Below are 26,198 nucleotides of genomic sequence, written 5' to 3'. Positions count from 1 at the left end.
CAACCTTCCAATTAAAATGAGGCAGACATGCAAGAAAGCATCAAAGCCTCGATGGATGGTCTTTCTGAAAAAAATACCCTCTGCCCCACTTTAATGCCAAGCCTTGCCATGAAAAAGTCTTGAGTTGTCAGGAATGCAAAATAATTGAGGTCAGTCACATAAAGACAGAATTTATTTGACCAGAAAGAGCAAAATCAGATCCGAGCTACAGAAATCAAGCAAAGGGGTGGAGAAGAGAGATTTTGGCAGGGCTTCGTTGCTTTTCCAGGCTTCACCGGGTGTTTCCCTCACCCTGGAGCAGGGAAAGGGCAACTGGCACTAGTATTTGCACTCGCAGATGAAAGCACGCAAGACATCACAAGGATGATCGTTCCAATACTTGAAACCTGGGCAGAAAAAGAGAAAGTAGTGAGTAGTGACTCCCTCAGAGTCCCTGAAGAGTATTTCAGTGGCTCCTCCCTCATTTGCCCGGGGGGGGGGGGCATGAAGATAGCAGAGGTGGAGAACTTCATGTGCTGAGATGGACTTACCTAGCCATCAAGTCAGGCCAAGTCAACCAGAATTTTCTGACAAGCTCTGCTCCACTACAAGAGGGCATCAAAGAGCTTTTCTGACCCATCTCTTTGGCATGTAAAAACTAGGTGGAGTATTGATTTCACAGTTAAGGCTGCTACTTTGCCTTTTTCTTTTCTTTTCTTTTTTTGCAAAATCCAAAGGGCACCCCTGGATGATGGATATGGACAGCAGTATATTGGTTTGCAAAGATGTCCCTCAATTAGACATCATAGCTTGCCCAGAAGAGCAATAGCACTTAAGACTTAAATACTGCTTCATAATGCTTCGCAGCCCCCTCTAAGTGGTTTACAGAGTCAGCATGTTGCCCCCAACATGTTGTTGGGCCCTCATTTTATCGACCTCAGAAGGATGGAAGGCTGGGTCAGTCTTGAACTGGTCAGAATTGAATTGCTGGCAGTGAGTAGTGAGTTAGCCTGCAATACTGCACTCTAACCACTGTGCCATCGTGACTCCTGAGCATGAGCGTGCTGTGGTTGCACTTCTAGCATGCTGGCTGAAATGTGCCAAAGCTGGCTGGGACTGTCCTGACCCTTCAGGATAGGAGTCTTCTTGTAGCATGGATGCAACAGAGGCTGGTAGCCTCACCTGCACCTTCTCTACTTCACTGGAAAGCACAGGAGGAAAGAGTTATTCAAATGTTTCTGTGGAATGTAAGACCAATAGAGATTTAGCTAGCTGAACAACCACAGGACTTGCTCAAAAAATGTCCCGATATATGGAGGGTGATGTTCCCTTGAATGAAATGGATCTAGCCTTGTTGGGCCTCCTGTTCTCCACCCCTAACCTGGACTTCACTCTTCAACTATTCAACTGAGCACATTTAGATGGATAACCACTGTGATTGGTCTACTCATCTGTCAAACCACTCCTCCTCCTCCTCCCCAACCTGGTCCCCCCCCCTTCAGGAGAGCAGCTGATGGTGATGTTTGGGGGAGAGCAAAGAAAACCAGTGCATTAATTGTTCTCTTCTCTAAACGCTCTAAGTGAGTAGGTTAAGATGAAGATGGCTGGTTTAATGATGGTGCTGTAATAATTAAGTTTGGGTTTTTGAAGAAATGGTGAGTTCCATTTTTGTTTATCCCATGGGCGTTTTGTATTCCCTTGGCTGTATGGAGGGTCAGGCTGTGAGAGTTTAGAATCTAAGGAGATCAACCAAGGTCATCCATTGGCCACTGGTGGGGGTTCCAACTTGGATGAAATAAGTCCTCATTGTTGAAAGTGCATCTTGAACACCTCCCCCATCCCCCACCTTGGCTTACCTGTCTTGGCTATGAGCTCAACGCAATACTCATTCTTCTGCTGGTTGTTGGGCTCTCCTTCACCCCAAGCTAGGTAGTTGGTGGAGGATCTGTCTGTCCACACCCAGACACCTTTCTGTAACGAAAGGGAAGCCACGTTAACATAGGAAGAGGCTCTGGCTATAGAGGGCCCTGGCCAGAGAGAGAAAAGATGGCAGGTTTCAAGGGACAGGTCATATAGAACCCCCCTCCCTCTCTTTCTCCATCTAGCTAATCGATCTTAGTTGATCTGGAACAACTAAGCAGGGTTAAACTTGGCGAATGCCTCTCCTACTTCAGCTGGACAATTGCTACGCAATTCCTTGACAAATACAAAGGATCTACCTTCTGGGCATCATTCAGCCCAATCCAGACACTGTCCTTCTTTGTGAGATAGTCAGAGACATACTCAGCCAAGTCAGCTGACTCTGCCATGTTGTGGATGGAGGCGAGGTGGCAGCCTGGCTTTAATTTCCTGCAGAACATCTGGGAAGAGCAACAACAGAGAAAGGCACTTATTCAGCAGAGAAGGAACGTAACAGAATAACAGAGTTGGAAGGGACCTTGGAGGTCTTCTAGTCCAACCCCCTGCTCAGAGCAGGAGACCATTCCGGACAAATGTCCAATCTTTTCTTCAAATTCTCCACCCACAACTTCTGGAGGCAAGGAGTTCCACTGATTCATTGTTCTCATTTTCAGGAAATTTCTGCTTAGTTCTAAGTTTCTTCTCTCCGTGCTTAGTTTCCACCCATTGCTTCTTTCCTGCCTTCTGGTGCTTTGGAGAATAGCTTGACTGCCCACCTCCCCCTCTTCTATGTGGCAGCCCCTCAAATATTGGAACACTACTTATTCTTTTCATTAAACTAGACCTACCCAATTCCTGCAATTGTTCTTTATATGCTTTAGCTGCCAGTCCCCTAATCATCTTTGTTGCTCTTTTCTGTAGTCTTTCCAGAGTCGTGTGTGTGTGTGTGTGTGTGTGTGTGTTTGAGCAGGCATCTGATTGCATCATCCTAGCCACCCTCTTCAGTCCGTTGACCATCAAGGATGTTTTTCCTGATACGTTGTTTAAAATCTGAGATCCTCATCAGAATAAAGGAGGTCTGAAGATACCAGTCAGAGTTACCAGTGAGACATCAGGAAATCGTTTGTCTGCAAGACAGTCACTCAACCCTGAAGTTCGACATTGTCCAACAGATACTGGTCATGAAAGCCTAAACCAGTATATCATCCATAGAATACTTGCATTTCATATTATTCTAAAATCATGACCTTTGTTACCTTTTCATGCACCTATCCTAGCGGCCTTCCACTTGTGCCCAGCCAGAGTGTGTACTTGGGAGCTATGCAAGGTTCTGGCCAGGCTTTTCCCATGCCTGGGTGAGGAAATTCACAGACACACAACATTTCTAACCTCTGCGTCATTCCAGGTCTTGAGTTGATCGTTGAGCTTGTAGCAAAACCCATTCATGGGCAGCCAATTATCGGGACAGCAACAGCCTTTCACTCCTTTGGGGGAAGAGAGAAAGTCCAATGAGAAGATGGCCAGGAGAAAAGGAGAAGGTAGAGGAGACAGCTGGGTCTGCAGAACATTCTTGACCTGTTGAGTTGTAAACATCTTTGATGACAATAAACAGAAACTGATTTGGGTTACAGACGCAGTGGCTGCATTTGCAAATTTCCAAACTTGGTTGTTGATGATCAGTGGCTAAGTCATATCTGACTCTTCACAACCTGATGGACAATAGCATCTCATCCCTCCCATCATCCATTACCCGAGACTCCTGTTCATTGCATTGATGGCATTATCTAACCATCTCCTCCTCTGTTGTCCCCTTCTCTTTTTGCTTTCCAGCTTTCCCAGCATCAGGGTCTTTTCCAAATAGCCCTCGCTTCTCATTTGATGGCCAAAGTATTTGAGCTTCAGCTTCAGTATCTGTCCTTTCAAAGAAATTTAGGGTTAGTTTAGGTTAATTTTCTTCAAACTGAAAGTCTTGTGTGAATCTTTCTGCTTTGGTTGGTGTATCATTCAGTGAATTGTGTAAATGTGCTAAGCCTGAAATTGGATTCCTTCAAGAACCAGGCTGTTGACTGGGGCAAAATATGGGAATCACGTGGTTCCGTTCTGGAGGACCTGTAACTGCTCAAGAGGTTTCAGGAGAGATCATTGATGGGACCACTCCAATGCAAGGAGTGGGAAGCACTAAACTTGTAACGATAAATGCATGTATATTTTGCCAAGCTTTTCACTGTTAATTGTGTTCATGATTGTGAATTTTAATTGTACTAAAAGGATTCAAATGCAAGAACTTTAGCCTCTACGAACATGAGAGACCTTGCTTGGACTCACCACTCAGAGAGATGGCCACAATCAGCAAACCGAAACTCACAAAGGAAATTTGCCCCATGGTTTTCCTCCCTTTCCTGCAGAGAGAAAAAATAGCAATAGCACTTAGCCTTATATACCGCTTCACAGTGTTTTATAGCACTCTCTAAGCAGTTTTATGGAGTCAGCATATTGCCCCAAAACAAACTGGCTCCTCATTTTACCAACCTTGGAAGGATGGAAGGCTGAGTCAACCTTGAGCTGGTGAGATTCAATCTGCCAAATTGCTGTCAATCAGCAGTCAGCAGAAGTATCCTGCACTACTGCACTCTCACCATTGCGAAGGAGGGGGAGCTAAGCTCCTTAAAAAGCTCACTCAGGAAGGGAGACCATCCAACCCAGGATCAAGCTGAGAGTTCAACAGTTTGTCTACAGTTTTGCACTAGCCCAGCTGGACCCCCTTTCTCTCACCGTGGTCATGAAACACCCTTGGTGGGTCACACTGGATTCTGCATTGCTATGTAATCAGCAGGAAGCTCCCTTAGAAAGACTCTTCTGTGGGTCTCTCTCTCTCTCTCTCCCAAAGATCACCCAATTGATCCCTTGCTCCCTGTCTGAGGGACCATCCCACAGAGCCCCTTCTGGAATCTGCAGCAACTTTAAAGAGGTCCCTTCAGATGGAGAGAGACTCCCAGGAGTGATCTGATGCAAGGACCTCACCTGCCATGTTCCCCCAGGTGGGAAAGCAGCACTCACTTGTCAACTCTGGGTCTTTGTCTGAGGTGTTGAAGCCCAACTAAACAACCCGAGGTGGAGATTGAAGCAGGATGATCTTGCTCTGCGCAGAAGGAGGACATGGGGAGGTTCCCTTCAGCCAGGTCTTTTATATCCCCAAACCGCAAAACCCACCAACGTGAACATCAGGGTGTCATGTGTGGCCCCCTTTCCCCATTACTGGCTTAAACCCCCACAGCAGTTAGAAACACACACAGAGACACGTGTACATAGGTTGCTCCGAAGCTTTCATAACGTAGCTGTCATTTCAGCCGGTTGGCATGTCCTACATGCTTTGTTTAGTAATATTTGAGCAATATTTGTGAGTCTGTGGTTTTGCTCCCACCCGCGTTCATTGTGCCTAGAGCACAGTGGGAGTTACACAAAGCAAGCCATGCCTCTGGCCTCGTGTTTTCATGAGGCTACTCCTCTGCTTAGCCCAACTATCTCACCCAGGCATTCCCATGCAAAGCTATTTAATTCATGTGTTTAGCAAAGCTGATTAAGGAGGAGGAGGAGAGGACAGCAGGGTTTACTTGCTGCTTTGCAAACATTGGTGATGATAATAAATTGTAACTGACTTGGGTTCTCTCTAACTGTCCCTGTTCCCAAACTGCACAGTGGCCAGTTATCTCTGTTTCAATTCTTTCGCCTGCCTAATTTTGCTTTACTGGCATCCTTGCAATAATTACTTTCCCTTTTGAACTCCAAATTTTATCATTTACAGCTTCTGGCTTTTCCACTTGTCTTTTTCCTCTTATGCTGCATCTTCCTGCAGCCAGATTGCATCTACACGTTTCATGCAGAATAGCAAATGCAATCATTTCTTTTGAGTCTGCTGAGCTGCTTCATCACTAATTCATTTCCTGAACGTGCTTGAACGTTGACAATTGCCAACGTTTTTGTGGTTTGGATGAGATCCACACTTGCTTAATATCTGCCCCATTGCTTGTCAGGAACACCTTGTTTGTCCATTCTGACCCTAATCTTTTATCTTCCCCAGACACCTCTTGAATCTACATAAATGTTTCCTGGTTTTATCCCAATGCAAGGCTCCCAAATTTGCTCCTGCTATTGCAACTGGAGGCTGAAGGCTGCCAGCTTTGCAAAATCTGCCTTGCAAAAAGGGGCAGAATTGAGCCCCTTTTTTATACCACCCCCCCCCCCATGGCTTTGTTGCCTGTATTGTAAAAGACACACAATCCCCAAGCTCTATCCTGGGAGGCAGGAGGGATTCAGCTAGCTTTTAAAGAGAACCTTTGGAAATTGGCATACCTGGATTCCTTGCAGGTCATAAGATGCAAAAATGCACTGTAACTTCAAGCAGCATCAGAATATCCTTTGCACAGGTCATTAAATAACAGAAGAACAGAGTTGGGACCTTAGAGGTCTTCTAGTCCAATCCCTTGCTCAAGCAGGAGACCCTATAATATTGCAGTCAAATGGCTGTCCAGTCTCTTCTTAAAAACCTCCAGTGTTGGAGCACCCACCCACAGCTTCTGGAGGCAAGTTCAGAGGTGGGTTTCAGCAGGTTCTAACCAGTTCTGGAGAACTGGTACCGGAAATTTTGAGTAGTTCGGAGAACCGGTAGTAAAAATTCTGACTGGCCCCGCCCCCATCTATTCTCTGCCTCCCGAGTCCCAGCTGATTGGGAGGAAACGGGGATTTTGCAGTAACCTTCCCCTGCCACGCCCACCAAGCCATGCCCACCAAGCTATGCCACGCCCACCAAGCCACGCCCACAGAACCGGTAGTAAAATAATTTGAAACCCCCCATTGGGCAAGTTGTTCCACGGGTTAATTGTTGTCACTCTCAGGATATTTCTCTTTAGTTCTAGGTTGGAGCTCTCCTAGATTAGTTCAATCCATTGCTTCTTGGCTGAGTTGAGACAGTTCAACAGACCTTGTGTGTCATAAGATGGAAAAATCCACCATAACCCTCAAGCAGCACCAGGATATTCTATGCACAGGTCAGCAATTAACTTGCCTTTGAAACTGCACATTGCTGAGTTGAGGAAACAGCCCTTCCTTTTGGTTGCAAACAAGGGTGGCTTGGACCCTGTTGGGCTAGGACCCCCCTACTCAGGGCTACCAGGAAGTTCTAACAAAATGAAAGATGACTACCTCCACCTCAAAGTGCTTCTGTACCAGGATATGAAAACTGAAACTTTGCTTAAATATAATGCTATTTGGCATCAGGATGTGCCTGATGTTTGGCCCCTGAGTGGGGAGGGGGGGGAGATCAATAGACTTAGAAGTCTTTGAGAAAAGGGGAGGCTATGCCCAAAGGGCAGCACTGTTATGCACTGTTCTGGAGTCTGTGAAGGAATAAACAAATGTTGAAAGACTGTGACTTGTGCCTTCAGCTCCCGCACCCTATGAGGGACTCTACCCCCTTACGGAGCAAGTTTCTACTGGAAGGGGGGAGCCCAAGAAGGTCCTTGTTTATACTCCTTGTTTATGCTGACTTGGATGCTGATGGTAGTGTCCACAGGTCATAAAAGGGCCATGGTTCCCCACCCTTGTGCCATAGAGGGGGGCTATATGGATTTTTTTTTAATAACTTTATTGTCATTGTACGTGTATACACAGTATACCCATACAACGAAATTCACTTAACACCCAAAGACCAGATCCAACAATGGTTGGACATAACAATCCCCAAACACACTCCCATCCTCCACAATTCCCCACCCCTAAACCACCCAAACATCCACACAACAGACCAAGTAATGCTGTCCGACAGCTCACTGATGGTGGCCCTTTAGTTCATGGTTGAGTGCAATTATAGCTCTGGGATAAAAACTATTCAGAAGAAGTGTGGTCCAAGTTTTAATTGTCCTGTATCTTCTGCCAGAAGGCAGCAATCCAAAAAGATTGTAAGCAGGATGGGAAGAGTCTAGGAGAATGTTATGCAACTTCCTCAAACAGCGAGATGTGAAGATGTCATCCAGGGCTGGTAGCTGGAGTCCGATGATATTCTGGGCAGTTTTAATGGTTCTCTGTAGAGCTTTTTTGTCCGCTACAGAGCTGCTCCCGTACCATGCAAGAATGCCGTATGTCAGGACACTCTCAATGGTGCTGCGATAGTAGGACAGAAGTAGATGCTGAGATAGATTTCTCTTCCTGAGCATTCTCAGGAAGTACAGCCTCTTCTGTGCCTTCTTCACAAGCATGTTGGCATTCATAGTCCATGAGAGGTCCTTCGAGGTATAAATGCCCAGAAGTTTAAAACTATCCACCCTCTCCATCTCCTCACCATTTATGTACAATGGTAGATGTACATCTCTCTTCCTCCTGAGCTCAATTATAAGTTCTTTAGTTTTTGTGGTGTTAAGTGTGAGGTTATTTTCATTACACCACAATGTCAGCCCTTGTACTTCCTTCCTGGAAGCAGACTCATTGTTCTTATTAATGAGCCCCACCACTGTTGTGTCATGCACAAATTTAATAATTGTGTTGGTGTTATACAATGGGGTGCAGGCATGTGTGTACAAGGAATAAAGGAAAAAGCTTAGCACACAACCCTGGGGTGGGCTCCTGTGCTTAGTATCAGAGTAGAGGAATGCTGAGATCCCATCCTTACTGACTGTGGCCTACCTGTCAGAAAATCCCTTATCCACAAACAAATCCTCTGATTTATACCCTAATTGGACATTTTAAAAAACAACCTGTTGGGTAAAATGGTGTTAAAGGCAGAGCTATAATCCACAAATAACAGCCTTGCATATGCCCCCTGTAGTTCCAAGTGATTCAATGTAGTATGGACAACAAGAGACATAGCATCGTCAGTTGATCTATTACCCCTATATGCAAATTGGTATGGGTCCAAAGTAGATGGGAGACTAGCCTTAATATAGTTCAACACCAGCCTCTCAAAACATTTCATGACAACAGATGTTAAAGCTACTGGTCTATAATCATTAAGGGATACCACTACTGTCTGCTTAGGGACTGGCACTATAATAGATGTCTTCAGGCAGGTAGGGATAGAGCACTGCTACAGAATAAGAAATAATACAGAATAAGAAAGAAAAAGGAAATCAAAAGTGTTTTTTTTAAAAAAAAAAATGTACATAAAGGTACTGATTTCAGAATAGTTTGGGGTACAAGTAAATCTGCCATTCATTCATTCATTCATTCAGTTTGTTTGTTAACCATCTCACCAACACAGGAACTTATTTTATACAATATAATAGTGAATTCAAAAGGAAGAGTCAAGAGAAAATGCAAACTATTTTGGATGAGATAAAACAGAAAAGAAGACAAAGTAAAGAAATGTCCAGAGAAGAGAAGCATTTCATATCTGCATAGCAGAATATTCCAACAGCAAAGGGTAATTTTTTTCCCATGGGCTCTTCCCAGACAGCACAAGAAATGTTTATTGTCAATAAATGAATGAAAACTATGCTATTCTCCAGCAGCTGAGAAGCTTCCTCAGGGCCCCCTTCACCTCCTTGTTGCGGAGGCTGTAGATCAAGGGGTTCAGCATAGGGGTGACAATGCAAAACATGGTGGAGATCAAAGTGTCCACCTCTAGAGAGTAGCCAGCACTGGGCTGGTTGTAGTTCACAAAAGCGTTTCCAACAAAGAGTGTTACTACAGCAAGGTGTGAAGCGCAGGTGGAGAAGGCTTTGCGCCTGCCGATCTTGGAGCGGATCTGCAGAATGGAGGACAAAATGTAGAAATAGGACAGGATGATGAGCAGAAGAGGGACAAGTCCCACCAAGGTGCCAGTGATGTGAGTGACCAACTCATTGACGGAAGTATCACTGCAGGCAATTTTCAGTAATGGGGGACCATCACAAAAGATGTGAGGAATCTGGTAATTTCCACAAAATTCCAACCTGGAAGCCAGAGCAATGTAGATAGCTGAGTCCAGGAAGCCCCAGAGCCAAATGGCCACAGACAGCTGGACGCACAACTTGCCCCTCATCAGGTGAGCATAGTGCAAAGGTTGGCAGATGGCAGCATAGCGGTCATAGGCCATGACGGCCAGCAGTGCTGGCTCACATCCTGCAAAGCCAATCAGGAAGAAGGCTTGTGCCAGGCACTGGTTGTGGGAGATAGTGTGATGTTGGCATAGGAGGTTCACCAGGATCTTTGGTACCACCACAGAAGAAAGGCAGATGTCCAGGCAGGAGAGCTGGCTGAGGAAGAAGTACATGGGGGTGTGAAGACGGGAATCCAGGAGAACCAGAATTATGATCATGAAGTTGCCCATCAGTGTGGCGAAATAGGCAGCCAGGAACACCAAGAAAAGGTGAACCTGGTGGCTCAAAAGGCTGGAGAAGCCAAGGAGGATGAATTCTATCCCTTCAGTTTTGTTCTGTGAATCCATGAGGAAGAAAAGGGGACAGCTGGGAAGAGAGAGGAACACACGGAAGAAGCACAATGAGAAAGTGATTAGTTGAGCTTTCAATCTATGCAGAATGAAATTTGAGGAATCTCTTATACCTGAAGATAACCTATATTAAGGGTCAAATATATACAGGTGGATATTTTAGGTCCTTCCTTCCTTCCTTCCTTCCTTCCTTCCTTCCTTCCTTCCTTCCTTCCTTCCTTCCTTCCTTCCTTCCTTCCTTCCTTCCTTCCTTCCTTGCCTCCCTGCCCTTTCCTTCCCTCTTGATTCTTGGGTTTTTTTTTTGTCATGCTGAGAAACTCCAAGGAAGATACCTTCCAAGCTTCGTATCAGAACCATTTTGCATAGCCAACATACTTTCCAACTCTATTATTCTGTTATTTTGAATTAGAATTAGCACCAGGGTGATGTCAAGGAAACAGTCAGTTCACTAAAGAAAGAAGACGGCAAGGAAGTGACAGGCAGCAGAGACAAAGCAGAGCTGCTCAACTCATTCTTTGCATCAGTCTTCACCCAAAAAGAAACTGTAACCCATAACTGTAAAATACAGACTAGAAATAATTTTTTTAAAAAGCAAGAAAATGGTAAGAGAACACCTGTTAGATCTTGATGAGTATAAATCACTAGGACCTGACGGATTATATCCCAGAGTTCTGAAGTAGCTGGCGGATGTTAAGTCAGAACCTTTGTATCATATATTAAAAAATCCTGGAGCACTGGGAACTACCAGAGAATTAGAAAAGAGCTGATAAGGTTCCCATCTTCAAAAAATTGGGGGGGGGGGGACAGATCCAGGAAACTACAGACAAATCAGCCTAACATTAATACCTGGGAAGATACTGGGAAAAATAATCAAAAAACAGATCTGTAAACATCTAGAAACAAATGAAGTTATAACTAGTAGTCAGTGTGGGTTTGTTAAAAACAGATCATGCCAAACCAATCTTATTTCATTCTTGTACAGAGTGATAAATTAGTAGACCAAGAAAATGCTGTGGACATAGTATATTTAGACTTCAGCAAGGCATTTGACAAAGTAGACCACAACCTACTTCTTGGTAAACTAGAAAAATATGGGATAGACAGCATCACCACCAGATGTATCTTTAAACTAGCTGACAAACCATACTCAGTGAGTCAACCTTAATGATACTATATCTACATGGAAGGAAGGAAGCAGTGGGGTAGCACAAGGTTCCATCTTAGGCCAAGTACTCTTCATTATCTTAATAAATGACTTAGATGAGGGAATAAAAGGGGAACTCATCAAGTTTGCAGATGACACTAAGTCATCAACACTCCCAGAAGACAAGCTAAAGTTCTTCATAGACTTGAATGATGAGCTCTATCCAACAACATGAAATTTAATGTGGAGAAAAGCAAGGATTTACACCTAGGCAGGAAAAACCAAAGGTAAAAGTACAGATTAGGCGAAACCTGGCTCAAGAATAGTAACTGTGAGAGGGACCTCGGAATCCTCATGGATGATCAATTAAACATGAGACAGCCGTGTGCGGCAGCAGACAAAAATGGAAACACAATCCTTGATTGTATAAACAATCATAAAATCAAAATCCCATGAAGTATTAGTACCACTTTATAAAGCCTTAGTAAGACGACACCTGGAATATTGCATCCAGTTTTGGTCACATTACAAAAAAGATATTGAAACTTTGAAAAAAAAAGTGCAAAGAAGAGCCACTAAGACGATTAAAAGCCTGGAGAGAAAAACATATGAAGAATGGTTGCAAGAGTTGGGCATGGCCAGTCTAGAAAAAAGAAGGACTAGGGGGGGGACATGATAGCAGTATTCCAGTATTTGAGGGGCTGCCACAAAGAAGGGGTGGGGGTCAACCTATTTTCCAAAGCACCAGAAGGCAAGACGAGAAACCATGGCTGGAAACTCATCAAGGAGAGAAGCAACCTGGAATTAAGGAGAAACCTCCTAACAGTGAGGACAATTAACCAGTGGAACAGAAGTTGTGGATGCTCCAACCCTGGAGATTTTTAAGAAGAGACTGGACAGCCATTTGTCTGGGATGGTCTAGAGTCTCCTGCTTGAGCAGGGGGTTGGTCTAGAATACCTCAAAGGTCCCTTCCAGCTCTATTCTGATTGACTGACGGCCCATTTGGCTGTAGTCACATTTTCTCCATTTCAGGGTTCCTTCTCCCTCCTAATCTCAGTAAATTCTTTAAATTCTCTCAATAAATGTGAGGCTCAGCCCAGCCAAAATTGTGCCCTTGGATATGTTGTAATCTCCATGGGAGATGAATGCTTGTCTTACTCTCAGCTTCAACACAGAAGAAGGCTACCCTTTCTTGCTCTTCAAAGTCCTAAAAGTCTTGGTAGGACACTACCTCTGTTCCCTTCCAAGTTGAAATTGAGGATGCTGGATGGACCACAAAGCGACTCACCTGTGCTGGTTGACCTACCCTCAGAAGACCTCAGCTGTGGCAGAAGAAGAGTCATCTTCTCCCCAGTTCTCCCACAATTGGCTTTGGACACAAAGAGATGAGAGGTGGCTCAGCCAAAACTCTGTCCACAGAGCAGGAAGGGAGATTTTTAAAAGCTCAGTCTCACAACAGAAGCAACACTCCTGGTTCCTGCATTGTCTGTGACAGGTGGTAACTCATGGGGGGAAATGTGCCTTGGTGTGCAGGCCTTGAGCATATTCCTGCAGGGAGTAGAGCTGAGAGGAGACTCAGCCATGACCCTCTAGGGGGAAACTCACAGCTGGGGCTTGTTAGCTGGCACAGGGTTCATTAAGTTGTATCAGGGCTGGGGGAGACAGTGGAAGAAAGAGAGCAAAACGTTCTACCTTGAAATGCAGCTAGTCAGGAAGAGAAATCAGAATTCAGCTCTCACTGTAGTTTGTAGCTGGTGTTCCAGAAATGAATCCATTTTATCCATTACATAAAATGTAATGTTTAAATCCTCCCTCCCTCCCTCCACAACAAAACCAGCAAGGGCCATTGTCTTCTTGCTAAGGCTCAAAGTTCAGTGCCTGAATGTATAATGTATAATTTTGATTAGTGTTATATATTATATTAACCAAGCAGCATAAAAGACAACACCTGACTCCATAAAAAAAAAAAAGAAGGAAACCAGAGAAAGATGTTGGTGCACGTGAAATCCTCACAACTTTCACCTGGTCAGGGAGACGAGCATAACCCTCCATTCTTGGAGCCAAAGATGATCCCCTATGAGATTCAACATAGGAGGACAACATGATCCAACTCGGTGCTTCTCTCTTGTCTCTGTTCCCAAAACACAACGACCTGTTTTACATGGGTAACTTCTGAGGTGGTCATCCAAGAGTCCACTGTTAGTTATCCCAGAATCCCAGTGGCCATTTCCCCCATCCCACTGATGGGTTTATCATCAACTCCCAGGAAAACCTCAACCCTGAATGGAACGATGAATTTCGCTTAACTACGACTTCTGTCCTTTCAAGTCTTGCTGGGATGTCTCATTGTGCTGCTCCTGAGAGCAGTAGGGTGTTCCTGGGAAGGATGAGCAAAGGATGCTGGGAGTGTATGTATCCCACCTACCCAACTAACTTGTTTTGGGGACAGGAAAGTGGTGCTGAGATCCAGCAGATTCCCAACACTCCAATTGAAGGGAAATGAACATGCAAGAAAGCATCGTAGCATCAATAGACGTTCTTGAGCTTCAAACCTCAACAATTTTCTGGCTTTGCACAATAAACATGCTGGGCAGATTTTATTTGAGCTTCTGGCCCATCAGAAGGAGCAAAATCCAGGCTACAGAAAGCATCCATTAAACCAGGGGTCTCCAACCTTGGCAACTTTAAGATGTGTAGACTTCAACTCCCAAGTCCACAAGTCATAAAATTGCCAGGGTTGGAGACCCCTGCATTAAAGAAAGGGGCATAGAGCAGAGATTACAGAAGGGAAGGGCTTGGTTGCTTCTCCAGGCTTCATCAGGTGCTTTTCTCACTCCGGAGCAGAAGAAATTTGCACTAGAACCTGCACTGGTGGATTTATGTTGGGGGGGGGAGGGCAGAGGGAGAGAGAATTTGCTTTGCTTCAGGATTTCTGGTCCTGCTTAACAATCTGGAAGAAACTTGTTTGCATCACTAGATTTGGAACACAATGAAGGCACACAACTTGACTCCTGGGGGTTAATCAGATTGACTGATTGATAACAGTGTTCCCTAATCTTTCAAGGTTGGTGGACCAGAGAGGATGGTGATGGCTGCAGGGGTGGGGAGAGAGGGTGTGGTTTCATGCACACACACCACTTTTCGAAATGCAGCTTTGCATGCCCGCACTTGCACACTCACCTACCACTTCTGTGGCTGGCTCTGAATACGTGGCGGCCCCACACCGGGCTGTGGACCGAGAGTTGGGGACCCCTGTCTGGAGTCTGTTTGGCACCACTGTCCACCCTGAAGCCAAGGATGACCCTTAAGTGCTGGTACCACCTTCCGGTCCCCACACTCACCCCCACTGCCTGTCATCAGAGCTCGGAGACCCCAGATTTCACCTCTTTCTGCTGAATGCCAAGTGATTCTTCAATAAACTCCCTCACCTATGAGAGGGGAGAGAGCCATCATGGCCTATTGACAGAAGGACTCGCTTCCTTCTTCCTTCTCCTCTTCTTCTTCCTTGTTTTCCTTCCAAGGGGAAGAAGGCAACTTTTGGCTTGTGGCACAGAGTGTCTATCCTTTGTGGTGCTCTCTCGATCGATTGTTAACCTGCCAAAGACCAGCAAAACTGCTGCTCTGGGAGTTTTGGGGATCCCTGTTAAGAGCCCTGAGATCCTGCAGACATGGCACCTGGGTTGTCTCTCTTCAAGGAATTTATTTGGGCACCAGCAAACATTGTCCCATGGCAACTAAATTGAATTGAAATATGAGAAAAAAATCTCCCAGGAGGTAAGATCCGCTTAACAGTAGAAGACTCACCCTCTGAAGGTGGTGGGTTCTCCATCTTGCAGGTTGGCCAGAGGAGGCTCCAGAGATGGTGGAACTGATTTTCCTACATCTTGCAGAGGATGGAGCAGGTGAGTCCCACCAACTACATAAGGTGATCACCCTGTGATCCTGTGATCCAGGGTGAAGGTTCAAGGGCAGCCCGCCCAAAGTCCCTCAGAAGGGAAGTGGTACAACATGCTGGGTTACAATGGCTCCTCTCCCTTCATCTCTTCAACATTTCATCACCAAGTTGATCCCAGTGGAGAGGTCCATGCAGGGGACAGAGCAGCATCTGGCTGAGAGATCGCACTGGGCCAAAGACTCAAAGGTCACAGCATATTTGGCCAAGAGAGAAATAGGACATGGTCACCCAAGCAAGAAACACCTTCTACTTTCGAAGCAGTTCATCCTTGACAGGAAGTGAATGTGCTCCCTCAGAACTTTACAAGAAAGTTTGAAATGGGCCACAACCCGTTCAGAACCAGGCCAGGAAAGCAGCAGATGAGCGAGCATGCACACAAAGCTACATTTATGAGCATGATGTGCATGTGAAATCATCCCCTCTTCCCTCACCTCTGCAGCCACTGCCACCTCCTCTAGTCCACCAAGCGAGAAAGCCCGGGGAACACTGTTATCAATCAATCAATCAATCTGATTAACATCCAGGAGTAAATGTTCTGTGCCCTTATCATGTCCCAAATTTAGTGTGCAAACAAGCTTCTTCCAGATTGTTAATCAGGAGCAGAAATCCTGAAGCAAAGCAAATTCTCTCTCCTTCTGCGCTCCCCCCCACCCCCGCAACAGAAATCCACCCCCTTCCTTGTCTATAAATGCCTCCATTCTCTTTGCTGGAGGGAAGCCTGGAGTTGCCACTGAGCAGACTTGCTACCTGTGGAGGCAAAGAGACAAGTGAGTACGGCTCTCCCACCTGTGAACACCTGACAGGTGAGGCCCCTGCACCAGTTCGCTCTGCGTCTCTTTCTCCATCTGAAGGGACCTCTTGCAGGGGGCTGCACCTAATGATCAGGTTCCAGCAGGGGATCTGCAGGAGTCAGGGAGCAAGGGGTATCTGGGGGGATCTCTGGGGAAGAGAAAGAGATGGACGGGAGAGACTTTCCAGGGGAGGCCCCTTCTGCCCTTTATGGAGCAATGCAGGATCCACTGTGACCCACCAAGGCTGCTGGATGACCAAGGAGGGAGAAATTATGTCCAGCTGGGCAAGTGAAAAAGTGGAAACCAAAGTTTGGGGTTCCCAGCTTGGTCACAGGTTGGATGTTGGATCGCCCTTCCTGAAGAGTCCCTCCCAAGGTCCTTGCTCCCCCTTCTTCTACTCTACTCATTGCTCTTCTCTGCAGGAGAGAAGACCATGGGGCAATTCCTCTTTGTGACCCTGGGCTTGCTGGTCGTGGCCTTCTCCCTAACTGGTGAGTTCCAACGGGGTCTCTCCTGTCTAGAGACAGCTCTTGCATCCTCCTCCACCCCCACCACTTCCTGCTCTCCTGGCCATCTTCTCATTGGGCTTCCTCTCTTCCCACACAGGAGCCCAAAAATCCTGTCTCGAAGGATGGTACTCAAGAAATCAGCGTTGCAACAAGCTCTTCGAGGAACAAAAGAACTGGAATGATGCCAAGGTTAGAAGTGCTTGTAGGCCTGTGAATCTCCTAGCCCAGGCAGAGGAGAAGACTAGGCAGAGCCTTGAACAGCCCACAAGTCCCTCTGACTGGGCTGAAGTGCAGGGCCACTAGGCTGTGTGCATGAAAAGGTAGCAAGGACCATTATCTTAGGACAGTCTGAAATACAAGTATTCTCTGATGATATACTGGTCTGGGCTTTCATGGCCGGCATCTGTTGGGCAGTGCTGAGCCTGAAGGTTGAGTGACCATAATCTAGACAACAGATTTCCTGATGTTTCATTGGCAACTCTGGTGGCATCTTCAAACCTCCTTGCCTCTGAAGTGATGGGAATCCGAGAGTTGACCTCCTGAGTCTAGATCAGGAATTTATTTATTTATTTATTTATTTATTTATTTATTTATTTATTTATTTATTTATTTATTTATTTATTTATTTATTTATTTATTTATTTTATTTGTCAAACTTGTATAAGATAACAGATATAAATATAAACATGATTATGAATACAGAAAATTGATACGAATAAATGGGGACAGTAGGACACTGACAGTGAGCGCTCAATTGCTCAAGAGCTGCAGAATCTACCAAAAGTACACATATAGACTGGGTGAAACCAGGTTTAATAGCAGGAACTGTAAGAGGGATCTCAGAGCCTTAGTGACAGCCAATTAAGTATGAGCCAGCCGTGTGCAGCGGCAGCTAAAAAAGCCAATGCAATCCTAAATTGCATTAACAGAGGGATTCAATCAAGATCAAGGGAGGTACTAATAAATACCTCTATAAAGCTAGCACTCTATAAAGTCCTAATAAGACCACACCTAGAGTACTGCATCCAGTTTTGGTATAAAAAAAGATGTGGAGGCTCTAGAAAGAGTGCAGAGAAGAGCAACCAGGATGATGAGGGGACTGGAGGCTCAAACATACGATGAACAGTTGCAGGAACTGGGCCTGGCTGGTCTAGAGAAGAGAAGGACTAGGTGAGACATGATAGCAATCTTCCAATATTTGAGGGGCTGCCAGAGAGAGGAGGGGGTCAAGCTGTTTTCCAAAGCACCTGAAGGCCAGACAAGGAATAATGGGTGGAAACTGATCCAGGAGAGATTCAACCTGGAAATAAGGAGAAATTTCCTGACAGTGAGAACAATCAACCCATAGAACAGAAGTTCCCTTTGGAAGTTGTGAGAGCTTCATCACTGGAGGCTTTCAAGAAGAGACTGGATTGCCATCTGTCTGAAATGATGTATGGTCTCCTGCATTGGTGGGGGGGTTGGACTAGATGACCTACAGGGTCCCTTCCAACTCTGTTATTCCATTAAGAGCATCTGAGGGGAGTCAACACAGTCAAGACATGGAATCAGATTCCCTGGCTCTTTTCTCGCTTTCACAAACTAACACCCGCAAGCACATTTGCCTTTCTCCCTTGTCGCTTTATCTCAGGCATTCTGCCAGAAACAAAACTCAGGCTGCCACCTCGCCTCCATACAAAGCACAACACAGAGAGATGACATGGCCGATTATGTCGCAGGGAATCTCAAAAGTAGTCAAAGTGTCTGGATTGGACTGCATGATCCCAGTAAAGTAGGTCTCTTTCTGTTGCTAATGTTCACAAATCCATATTTACCATTTATTTGAGGCTTTTAGAAGGATCGTCCAATGGGAGGTCGGGATCTCTCTGATAAAAACTCTCACCTTGGACAAAACCTCTGAAAAATGTTATTTACTCCAATGCTGTCTGTCATTTCTCCCACCGACCATTCAGGCCCACTTGGAGAACTGACTGGTATGTTTAAAGCCAAAATGGGCCCAATTCTCTTCTGACCCTCCCCCCCCCATCTCAGGATCCAGGCCATCTCACACACTCAGCTCCTCCTTCAGTCTGCCTTCCTCTTTATGGCCCATTGAATGGCCTCTGAAGCTTCTTCAAACTCTGGTGGGTCATTAATTTGGGGACTGCGAGTCCCAAACCTGGGAGGATTGTTCTTTCTTCCCCTTCATTTATTTTGTGCAGAAATTGCTCATTTCTCTTACCAACAGAACATCTTGTGCTCTGTTGCATTTTCAGTTCGTGAAAGTTGCTTGATCGTAGAGAAAAGAGGACATTTCCTTGGAATTGAGCTCAGTTCCTGGTGACTTTGTGAATACAAGTGTTTTTTTTTTCTTTTCTTTCTTTCTTTCTTTCTTTCTTTTTTGTGGCAACAACATAGTTGTCAGGGCAAGAAATCAGGAACCAAGGTTGCTCAAATGAGTACAAGTTTAATCCATGCTAGCCCTCTACAAGAATCTGAACAGTCACCATGTGTAACTCTCCTTAGCTGCTCCAGATCAACCGAGATTGAGGGGAGGGAGGGAGGGAGAGAGAGAGACTCTTAAAACCTGACAACTTTCCTTTCTGATCTGGACCCTGAAGAGCTGGAGCCTCTTCCGCAGTTGGCTAACATGGCTTCCCTGTCATTACAGAAAAGTGAATGGGAGTGGATAAACAAATCCAGATTCTACTACCTAGCCTGGGCCGATGATAAACCCGAACCCTCGAAGAACAACAAATTCTGTGCTAAGCTCGAGAAAGAAACAAGTAAGCCAAGGTGTTGGGGAAGCAACTGTGGTGCAATTCCAGCAAGGATGAGGATCTTGGAGCCCTGGCAACTGGTGGCCTTACCTCAGCGGTGAAATGCTACCAGTTAGGGCCGGTTCGCCCGAACTGGTAGTAATTGCTACCGTTCGCCCGAACCGGTAGTAAAAAAAAATGCTTTAAAAAGTTTTTTTTAAAAAAAGTTCCAAAGATCAGCTGGGCGACAATCAGCTGTGTGACAATTGGCAGAGGGCAATATCGGAACTTATTTTATTTTATTTTTTAGCATTTTTTTAACTATCAATCAGCTGTGAGAAAATCAGCTGTGCCAAGGTCTGTGAGGTTCCTGCTTGTTGCAGGGGCCATTTTGTGTGAAGTCCTGCTGCTTTTACATTATGTGTGAGTCAGTTGTGCAGCCACATCCACCTGGTCACATGACCACCAAACCACACCCACCCAGTCACATGATCACCAAGCCACGCCCACAGGTCCAGTAGGGAAAATTTTTGAATTTCACCATTGCCTTACCTTATTTATTTATTTAAAACACTTACATAGCAAACCCTACTTTATAACCTACTCCCAACAAAAGTGGGAGTGGTTATACCAAAAAAATGGTACAGAAACTGTAGTATAAATCAAACAAAAACAAAGACCTGGCACCGAATCAGATTTCTGATTTGAAATCAGCCAATATTCTCCCAGCCTTTTGTGGGAAAAGCTACACCCTCCAAGGCTAAAAGGGTGGGGCTTGGTTGAACTTCAGAGGGAAGAGTTCTCCATGGGGCAGGGGGGGTTGCTGAAAGGAAGGCTCACTTCCTAGCTCCCATAAGGTGGTAATGCTGAAAAGAAGGCACTAGGAGAACACCCAATTTACCTGGGTAGGATGGGTAGATTCGCTTAGGGAGAGGGGGCCCCCAGATAATCAGCGCAAGGCTTTAAGGCTAAGGACCAGCACTTTGAATTGCGTTCGGAAAGAAATGTGAAGCCATTGCAGCTTTCCCAACAGAGATCTTAGGGAGGCAAACCTAGAAGCCACCATTGCCGTACACACAGCTTTATCCTGGTCCAGAGAATGTTTCCAGGTGGACCTCAAGGGCAGCCCCATCTATAGCACATTGCGGCAACCAAGGCACAAGTTACTGTGAGCAAGGCCTCAAGTGAGCAATTAGTTCATTAAATGAATTTGTTAAAAGGATCCCCTAGCTGTAGCTGACCCCTTACTCCTCAAGCAGGAGCCATGACCCCCAAATCATGCACTAGCTCATTGTGTCACCTGCACAATGTCAAAGATGAAGTATCAACCAGTTCTGGGGGGGTGGAGGCAGAAATCCAGTGCCACTTTGTCTTTGTAGGGTTGAGTTGAAGCTGGTTCCTCCCCATCCAGACCCTTATATCCTCCATACGCTCAGCCAGCACCTCCATTGCATCACCTGTCTGGCTAGGGGTGAAGATATATAATTGGGTATTGCCAGCATAGTGGTGATACCAAACCACAAACCTACAAATGGCCTCTCCTAGTCGTTTCATGTAGATGTTGGAGGAGTGGTGAAAGGCTCAAACCCAACTCCCACCCCACACTACACCTCACCTCTCCTACCTAACTGTCTGGAACCAGCCATGAGGTAGGAGGTAACCCATCCACAATCCCTGAAGCAGGTCCAGAGTGGTAGCATGGACAACAGTTATGCAAGTTAAGAAAAGAGGAAATGCCCCTCTCACAAAGGCAGTGCCACCAACTCTCACAAAAAGACATTAATCACCTCTTGCACCCAACCACATGGCACCTCCCAGGAGGCCTTAAACCAAGAGGGACAAGAGTCCCTCACGGAGGTTGCCGAGCTCACAGACACAAGGATCCTGCCCACTTCTTGAAACACAAGTGGTCTGAACTCCACCAGGTAGCAAGGCTCAAACAGGTCTCCCTCACCTCCAAAGGGCCTGCCAGCCAGAGTTCAACTCCAAGGCAAGGCAAGTGATTTTATCTCACGGAGGTCAAGAACGTTCCTCATAGTGACTTTGAAAGGGCTGCCCAGTTCCTGCTCACCTGAAGATGCAGAAGGTTGGGTAAATCATTAGTGTTGCTGCTCTTGTCATCCCAACATAGAACCACATATGGGCTCTTACATGCGTCTGTCCGGCCTCACTCTTTGCCTTCCTCCAGTTCTGCTCCATCCGACTCTTATGTCGCTTCATCCCTCTGAGCTGCTTGGTGAACATGGTTTATCCCTTGGCTCAGTGAGCTGTCACAGTCCACATTCTGTACAGTCAAGGGAACACAAAACGTTATTTATGGGACAAATAATTAAAAATGGAAGCCATCATTCCTTCATGAATTGCAGGTGTTTATGAAAATAATTACAGGACCAGCAGCTCATCATAAAACAAACAAGCTCCATCTTAACCTGCTTCTGAAAGGCTGTCACTCTCACAGGAGACCCCGGTTTATGTTCTTTCCTGCTTAAATATCCATCAATCTTCTTCCCCAGAGTTCCCCAATCTTTCTGGCTCTGTGGACCAGCAAGTGGGGGGAAGGGAGGGGAGGGTTCTGTGCTGGTTCCATGCTGGCAAATGGAGTGTGTGCAGACATGTTCGACCTCATGCAAGTGTGGATGTGTGCCTGTGCTTGTCTCCCACTTCCACTGCCCGGTTCTGAATCTCTCTTCGCCCACTAGTGGGCCAGTGCCCTGGTATTGGGGACCCCTGCCTACGCCATCATACTCAGACAAATCTCGGCCACTAAAAGACTAGAGAAGAGAAAAGTTGACAGATGCCCCACACACTTCAAAACCAAATACAAGAACAGCCTAAAAACCCCAGACAAAATTAACTTGGTGGTTAGCTACGTTATCTGGGTTGCCACAACATGCTGAGCCCTAAGACAGGTGAGGTTCTCCACCTGTGGTGTCCTCATGATCTCCTAAGAATGAGGGAGAAGCCATCAAAATGATCTTTTGGGACTATGAAGGAGTCACTTCAAAGGGGGAATCAAATCTTTCTTTTTCCTGCCCAGAATATTTCCAATGGAGTGATTCGAACTGCGAGGAGCTGCATCCATTTCTCTGCCAATGCTGATAGCTCCTTTTCCTGCTCCACAGTGATGAAGCCTGGAGAAACAAGGAAGCCCCCCTGACTGCCAAAATCTCCCCAATGCACCCCTTCGCTTCATGGATGTTTTATGTAGCTTCGATCTGACTTTGCTCCTCCTCAGGGGCCAGGAGGTCCAATAAATTCTCGTCTTGATTGACAACCTGGAAGAGGCTTCTTTGGATCACTAGATTTGGAACACAATAAGGGCACAGAATTTGACTCCTGGATGGTTAATCACATTGACAGACGGATGGATGGATGGATGGATGGATGATTGATAACATACATTCTGATATTTTTACTCCATATAATATAATATTTTGGCATCTCTAAGAAGCCAGAGAAAGATTTGGCTAGTCGTGAAATTCTCACTGTTTCTCCTGCCCAGAGCGACTGCCTGGCACCCCCATCCAATCTGAAGCCAAGGATGACCCTCTATGCATAGGTTCAAGATATGAGGATCACCTAACCCAACACATTGCTTCTCTCTAACTGTCCCTGTTCCCAAAATACAGAAATCTTTTTTCGATGGGTAAATTCTGAGATGGTCGTTGAAGATTCCACTTCTAATCATCCTGGAATTTACCAGCTATTACACTGGATTTTCACTAACTACCAGGTGAACTTCCACCCTAAATGACACAATCAAGGTTACCCACTAAATTTCTCTTGACTCTGACTTCTCCCCTGCCAGGTTCTGCTATTCTGACTCCTTTGGGGATGGGGGTGGGGTTTCCTGCAAACAATGAACAAAGGAGGCTGGGGAGCATTCATTCCCAGGGTCACCCAAGATCATCCCAGGTGCCCAGCTAAATAATCAGAAGCATTTGTTGGGTACCAGCAAAAGAAGATGCAAAAGGAAGAGGAACACACTGTAGTGACAACAGCTAGGCAAGGATCTACACCTTTGGGAGAAGGCAATGAGAAACATCGCTGGTATTTGATCAAGGAAACCTCATGTATGGTCAATGCAATATGTCTCTTGTGGTAGTAGATGACGTGATCCTCAGATGAGATGGTACTGAATAAGCAAATGAGGAGGAGGTGAAGATCTTTGGAGTAGGAACGGTGTTTATTATATGGATGGAATAGACACTGAGTTGGTTGAACATCACTGGGGAGACATCATATAAACATTTAAACAAGAAAAACGCCTGCCACAGGACCCCCACAGCTGTGGTCAGTCAACTGTTGGCAAGATAAGCTGCGTAACTGCCTTCACACAACATAGAAACCTAGTCTAGGATGGGTGGATCATTTGAATCTGGTATGTGGTGGGGAGCCAGCCTTTTCCTAAGGCATCCAAGTATGGTGGGAAACAGGTCATCCTCCCCAGCATAAGAGGCTTTGTATAGTGTGAGATGTGTTGGGTTAATTCAGCTTCAGCTATCTCGGGTAATATGCAACTAGATTTACTGTCTGTGTCAGGGAATGTAGATTTAATAGCTGTAAGCTGATGGAAGGTTGTAAGCGGAGGTAACTGAAAGCTGATGCAATGGGAATGAGTCAGCAACTGGAATCGCCGGATTAAGACTCTGATGGGGTCCACACAACACTGTTACCGTTTTAAGAGGTGTTTATATATAGGTGACCATTAGAGGATGTATCTCTCTCTTGTTGTGTATCTCATTGTTCTCCTTGTGTCTGTAGCTGTATGATAAGGTATCTACCACGTATATGTATGTATATAGTTCGTTGTTAATTATCTAAAGGCTCTGTGTGCTGTGTGCTGTGTTTTGCTCCTGGGCTTATCTCATAATACTAGTTACCCTGCAAAACTGACAGTCTGGCTACAGGAGCTGGGACCTATTAAAGTTCCACCCAGCTATTGTTTCTTGACCCATTTCCTTCCTTTCACCTAACCCATACCATCTCTAAAGAACTGAGAATGACATGTGGAGCTGAATAGATCCTTGTTGTTGTTTACCTACAGACAGAATCTTGCCAGATTAAAGCAATTATTTTTATAATCATATATATATATATACTCTGTGAGCTGCTAGGGTGGGACCAACTTGCTTTTCATGCCCACCAGACATTCCAAGCCCTGCTTTCTCTTTGCCATCTAGGAAAGAGTCCCTCCCTCCTGTGACTTCAGACTACATTCCTCCACAACCCACCACACAAGATCTCCACTCTTCTTCCACCTTTCTTCTTTTGCTGATTTGATTTGTGTCTCCATCACATCATCTCCAGCAAGGTTAAAACAATCTAAGTGGCAGCTGTAGCCACTCATCCACAGAATCACTTCTTTGAGTAACATTTCAAACACTTACCTTGTTAAGTTCTGAGGAAGCACATTCACTTCCTCTGAAGGAGGAGCTGCTTTGAAAGGCAATGGGTATTTCTTGCTTGGGTGTCTCAATTGTGAACATTGACTCTTTCGCCCAGTGGAATCTCTCAGCCAGATGCTACTCTGCCCCATGTATGGATCTCTCCATTGGGATCAATTTGGTTATGAAATGGTGAAGAGATTATGGGAGAGGAGCAACTATAACCCAGCACGTTATAGCACTTCCCTTCAGAGGGACTTTGGGCTGGCTGCCCTTGATCCCACACCCTGGATCACAGGATCACAGGGTGATCACCTTATGCAGTCCATTCTCTGCAGAATGCAGATCAGTTCTGCCATCTCTGAAGCCTCTTTTGGGAAGCCTCCAAGATGGAGAACCCATCACCTTCAGTGGAAAGTCTTCTACTACTATTGGACAGAACTTACCCCCAGGGAAAGTTTTCTCATGTTTCAATTAAATTTAAGTAGCTGTATCCATGATTTCTGGACTTAGTTGCCAGAGGACCATGTTTGCTAAAACCGCTCTCCTAATGTGGCTATCATGGGCCTCAAATAAACTCCACAGAGTGGGCAGAGACAACCAAGGTGCCATGTCTACAGGATCTTGGGGATCTTAACACGCATCCACAAAACTCAGTTGCCACTGAGCAGACCTGCTACCCAAGGAGGCAAAAGGATAGATGAGTGTGGCTTTCCCACCTGTGGGCACCTGACAGGTGAGGCCCCTGCACCAGTTCGCTCTGCGTCTCTTTCTCCATCTGAAGGGACCTCTTGCAGGGGGCTGCACCTGATGATCAGGTTCCAGCAGGGGATCTGCAGGAGTCAGGGAGCAAGGGTTCTCTGGGGGGATCTCTGGGGAAGAGAAAGAGATGGACGGGAGAGACTTTCCAGGGGAGGACCCTTCTGCCCTTTACGGAGCAATGCAGGATCCACTGTGACCCACCAAGGCTGCTGGGTGACCAAGGAGGGAGAAATTATGTCCAGCTGGGCAAGTGAAAAAGTGGAAACCAAAGTTTGGGGTTCCCAGCTTGGTCACAGGTTGGATGTTGGATCGCCCTTCCTGAAGAGTCCCTCCCAAGGTCCTTGCTCCCCCTTCTTCTACTCTACTCATTGCTCTTCTCTGCAGGAGAGAAGACCATGGGGCAATTCCTCTTTGTGACCCTGGGCTTGCTGGTCGTGGCCTTCTCCCTAACTGGTGAGTTCCAACTGGGACTCTCCTGTCTAGAGAGAGCTCTTGCCTCTGACCCCCTTCCTGATGAGACCTCCCCCACTCTCCTCCCTGAAATTGCTCTCATTCCTGTTTAGCTTATTATGGAATTTAGGTCTAATCTTATTTCTCTGTTACAAGACCCAGGG

General features: G+C 45.8%; 3 protein-coding genes across 4 annotated transcripts; 1 reads left to right on the top strand and 2 right to left on the bottom strand.

The window, feature by feature from the left end:
- Nucleotides 1-154: 154 nt before the first annotated feature.
- LOC117672941 (C-type lectin mannose-binding isoform-like) lies at nucleotides 155-5,017 on the bottom strand. Its single transcript, XM_034430031.3, has 6 exons — nucleotides 4,936-5,017; nucleotides 4,204-4,277; nucleotides 3,268-3,362; nucleotides 2,199-2,339; nucleotides 1,836-1,950; nucleotides 155-386 (listed from the first exon to the last, which is right to left on the bottom strand). Exons 2-6 carry the CDS (start codon nucleotides 4,259-4,261, stop codon nucleotides 319-321), a joined length of 477 nt encoding a protein of 158 aa, XP_034285922.2. The 5' UTR covers nucleotides 4,262-4,277; nucleotides 4,936-5,017; the 3' UTR covers nucleotides 155-318.
- LOC117659113 (C-type lectin mannose-binding isoform-like) lies at nucleotides 3,799-22,716 on the top strand. Of its 2 annotated transcripts, none has more exons than XM_087873544.1 (6): nucleotides 3,799-3,812; nucleotides 16,611-16,679; nucleotides 16,795-16,886; nucleotides 18,328-18,468; nucleotides 19,348-19,462; nucleotides 22,473-22,716. In XM_087873544.1, the coding sequence occupies exons 2-6, from the start codon at nucleotides 16,622-16,624 to the stop codon at nucleotides 22,532-22,534; spliced, it is 468 nt and encodes a 155-aa protein (XP_087729670.1). In that variant the 5' UTR covers nucleotides 3,799-3,812; nucleotides 16,611-16,621; the 3' UTR covers nucleotides 22,535-22,716. The 2 variants fall into 2 exon arrangements, with proteins under 2 accessions (XP_087729670.1, XP_087729669.1); XM_087873543.1 differs by lacking the exon at nucleotides 3,799-3,812 and adding an exon at nucleotides 6,868-6,923.
- LOC132711443 (olfactory receptor 5V1-like) lies at nucleotides 9,359-10,294 on the bottom strand. Its single transcript, XM_060690352.2, has one exon. The coding sequence runs from the start codon at nucleotides 10,292-10,294 to the stop codon at nucleotides 9,359-9,361; it is 936 nt and encodes a 311-aa protein (XP_060546335.2).
- Nucleotides 22,717-26,198: the final 3,482 nt, after the last annotated feature.

The sequence above is a fragment of the Pantherophis guttatus genome, chromosome 7 (genome assembly GCF_059756535.1).
Source record: "Pantherophis guttatus breed Tessera chromosome 7, ASM5975653v1, whole genome shotgun sequence".
In the NCBI taxonomy this organism is placed as follows: Eukaryota; Metazoa; Chordata; class Lepidosauria; order Squamata; family Colubridae; genus Pantherophis; species Pantherophis guttatus.
The sequence above is the reverse complement of the archived record's forward strand: the minus strand, read 5'-3'. Positions and strand labels throughout refer to the sequence as shown.

Excerpts from the sequence above, each read along its gene's own strand:
- LOC117659113 (XM_087873543.1), top strand. The coding sequence starts at position 6,872 with ATGGAAAAATCCACCATAACCCTCAAGCAGCACCAGGATATTCTATGC. Across the intron at positions 16,680-16,794 it reads CGTGGCCTTCTCCCTAACTG|GAGCCCAAAAATCCTGTCTC; the intron begins GTGAGTTCCAAC and ends CTTCCCACACAG. Across the intron at positions 18,469-19,347 it reads GACTGCATGATCCCAGTAAA|AAAAGTGAATGGGAGTGGAT; the intron begins GTAGGTCTCTTT and ends CTGTCATTACAG.
- LOC117672941 (XM_034430031.3), bottom strand. The coding sequence starts at position 4,261 with ATGGGGCAAATTTCCTTTGTGAGTTTCGGTTTGCTGATTGTGGCCATC. Across the intron at positions 1,951-2,198 it reads GGCTGAATGATGCCCAGAAG|AAAGGTGTCTGGGTGTGGAC; the intron begins GTAGATCCTTTG and ends CTTTCGTTACAG. Across the intron at positions 387-1,835 it reads TGAGCTCATAGCCAAGACAG|GTTTCAAGTATTGGAACGAT; the intron begins GTAAGCCAAGGT and ends TTTTCTGCCCAG.
- LOC132711443 (XM_060690352.2), bottom strand. The coding sequence starts at position 10,294 with ATGGATTCACAGAACAAAACTGAAGGGATAGAATTCATCCTCCTTGGC.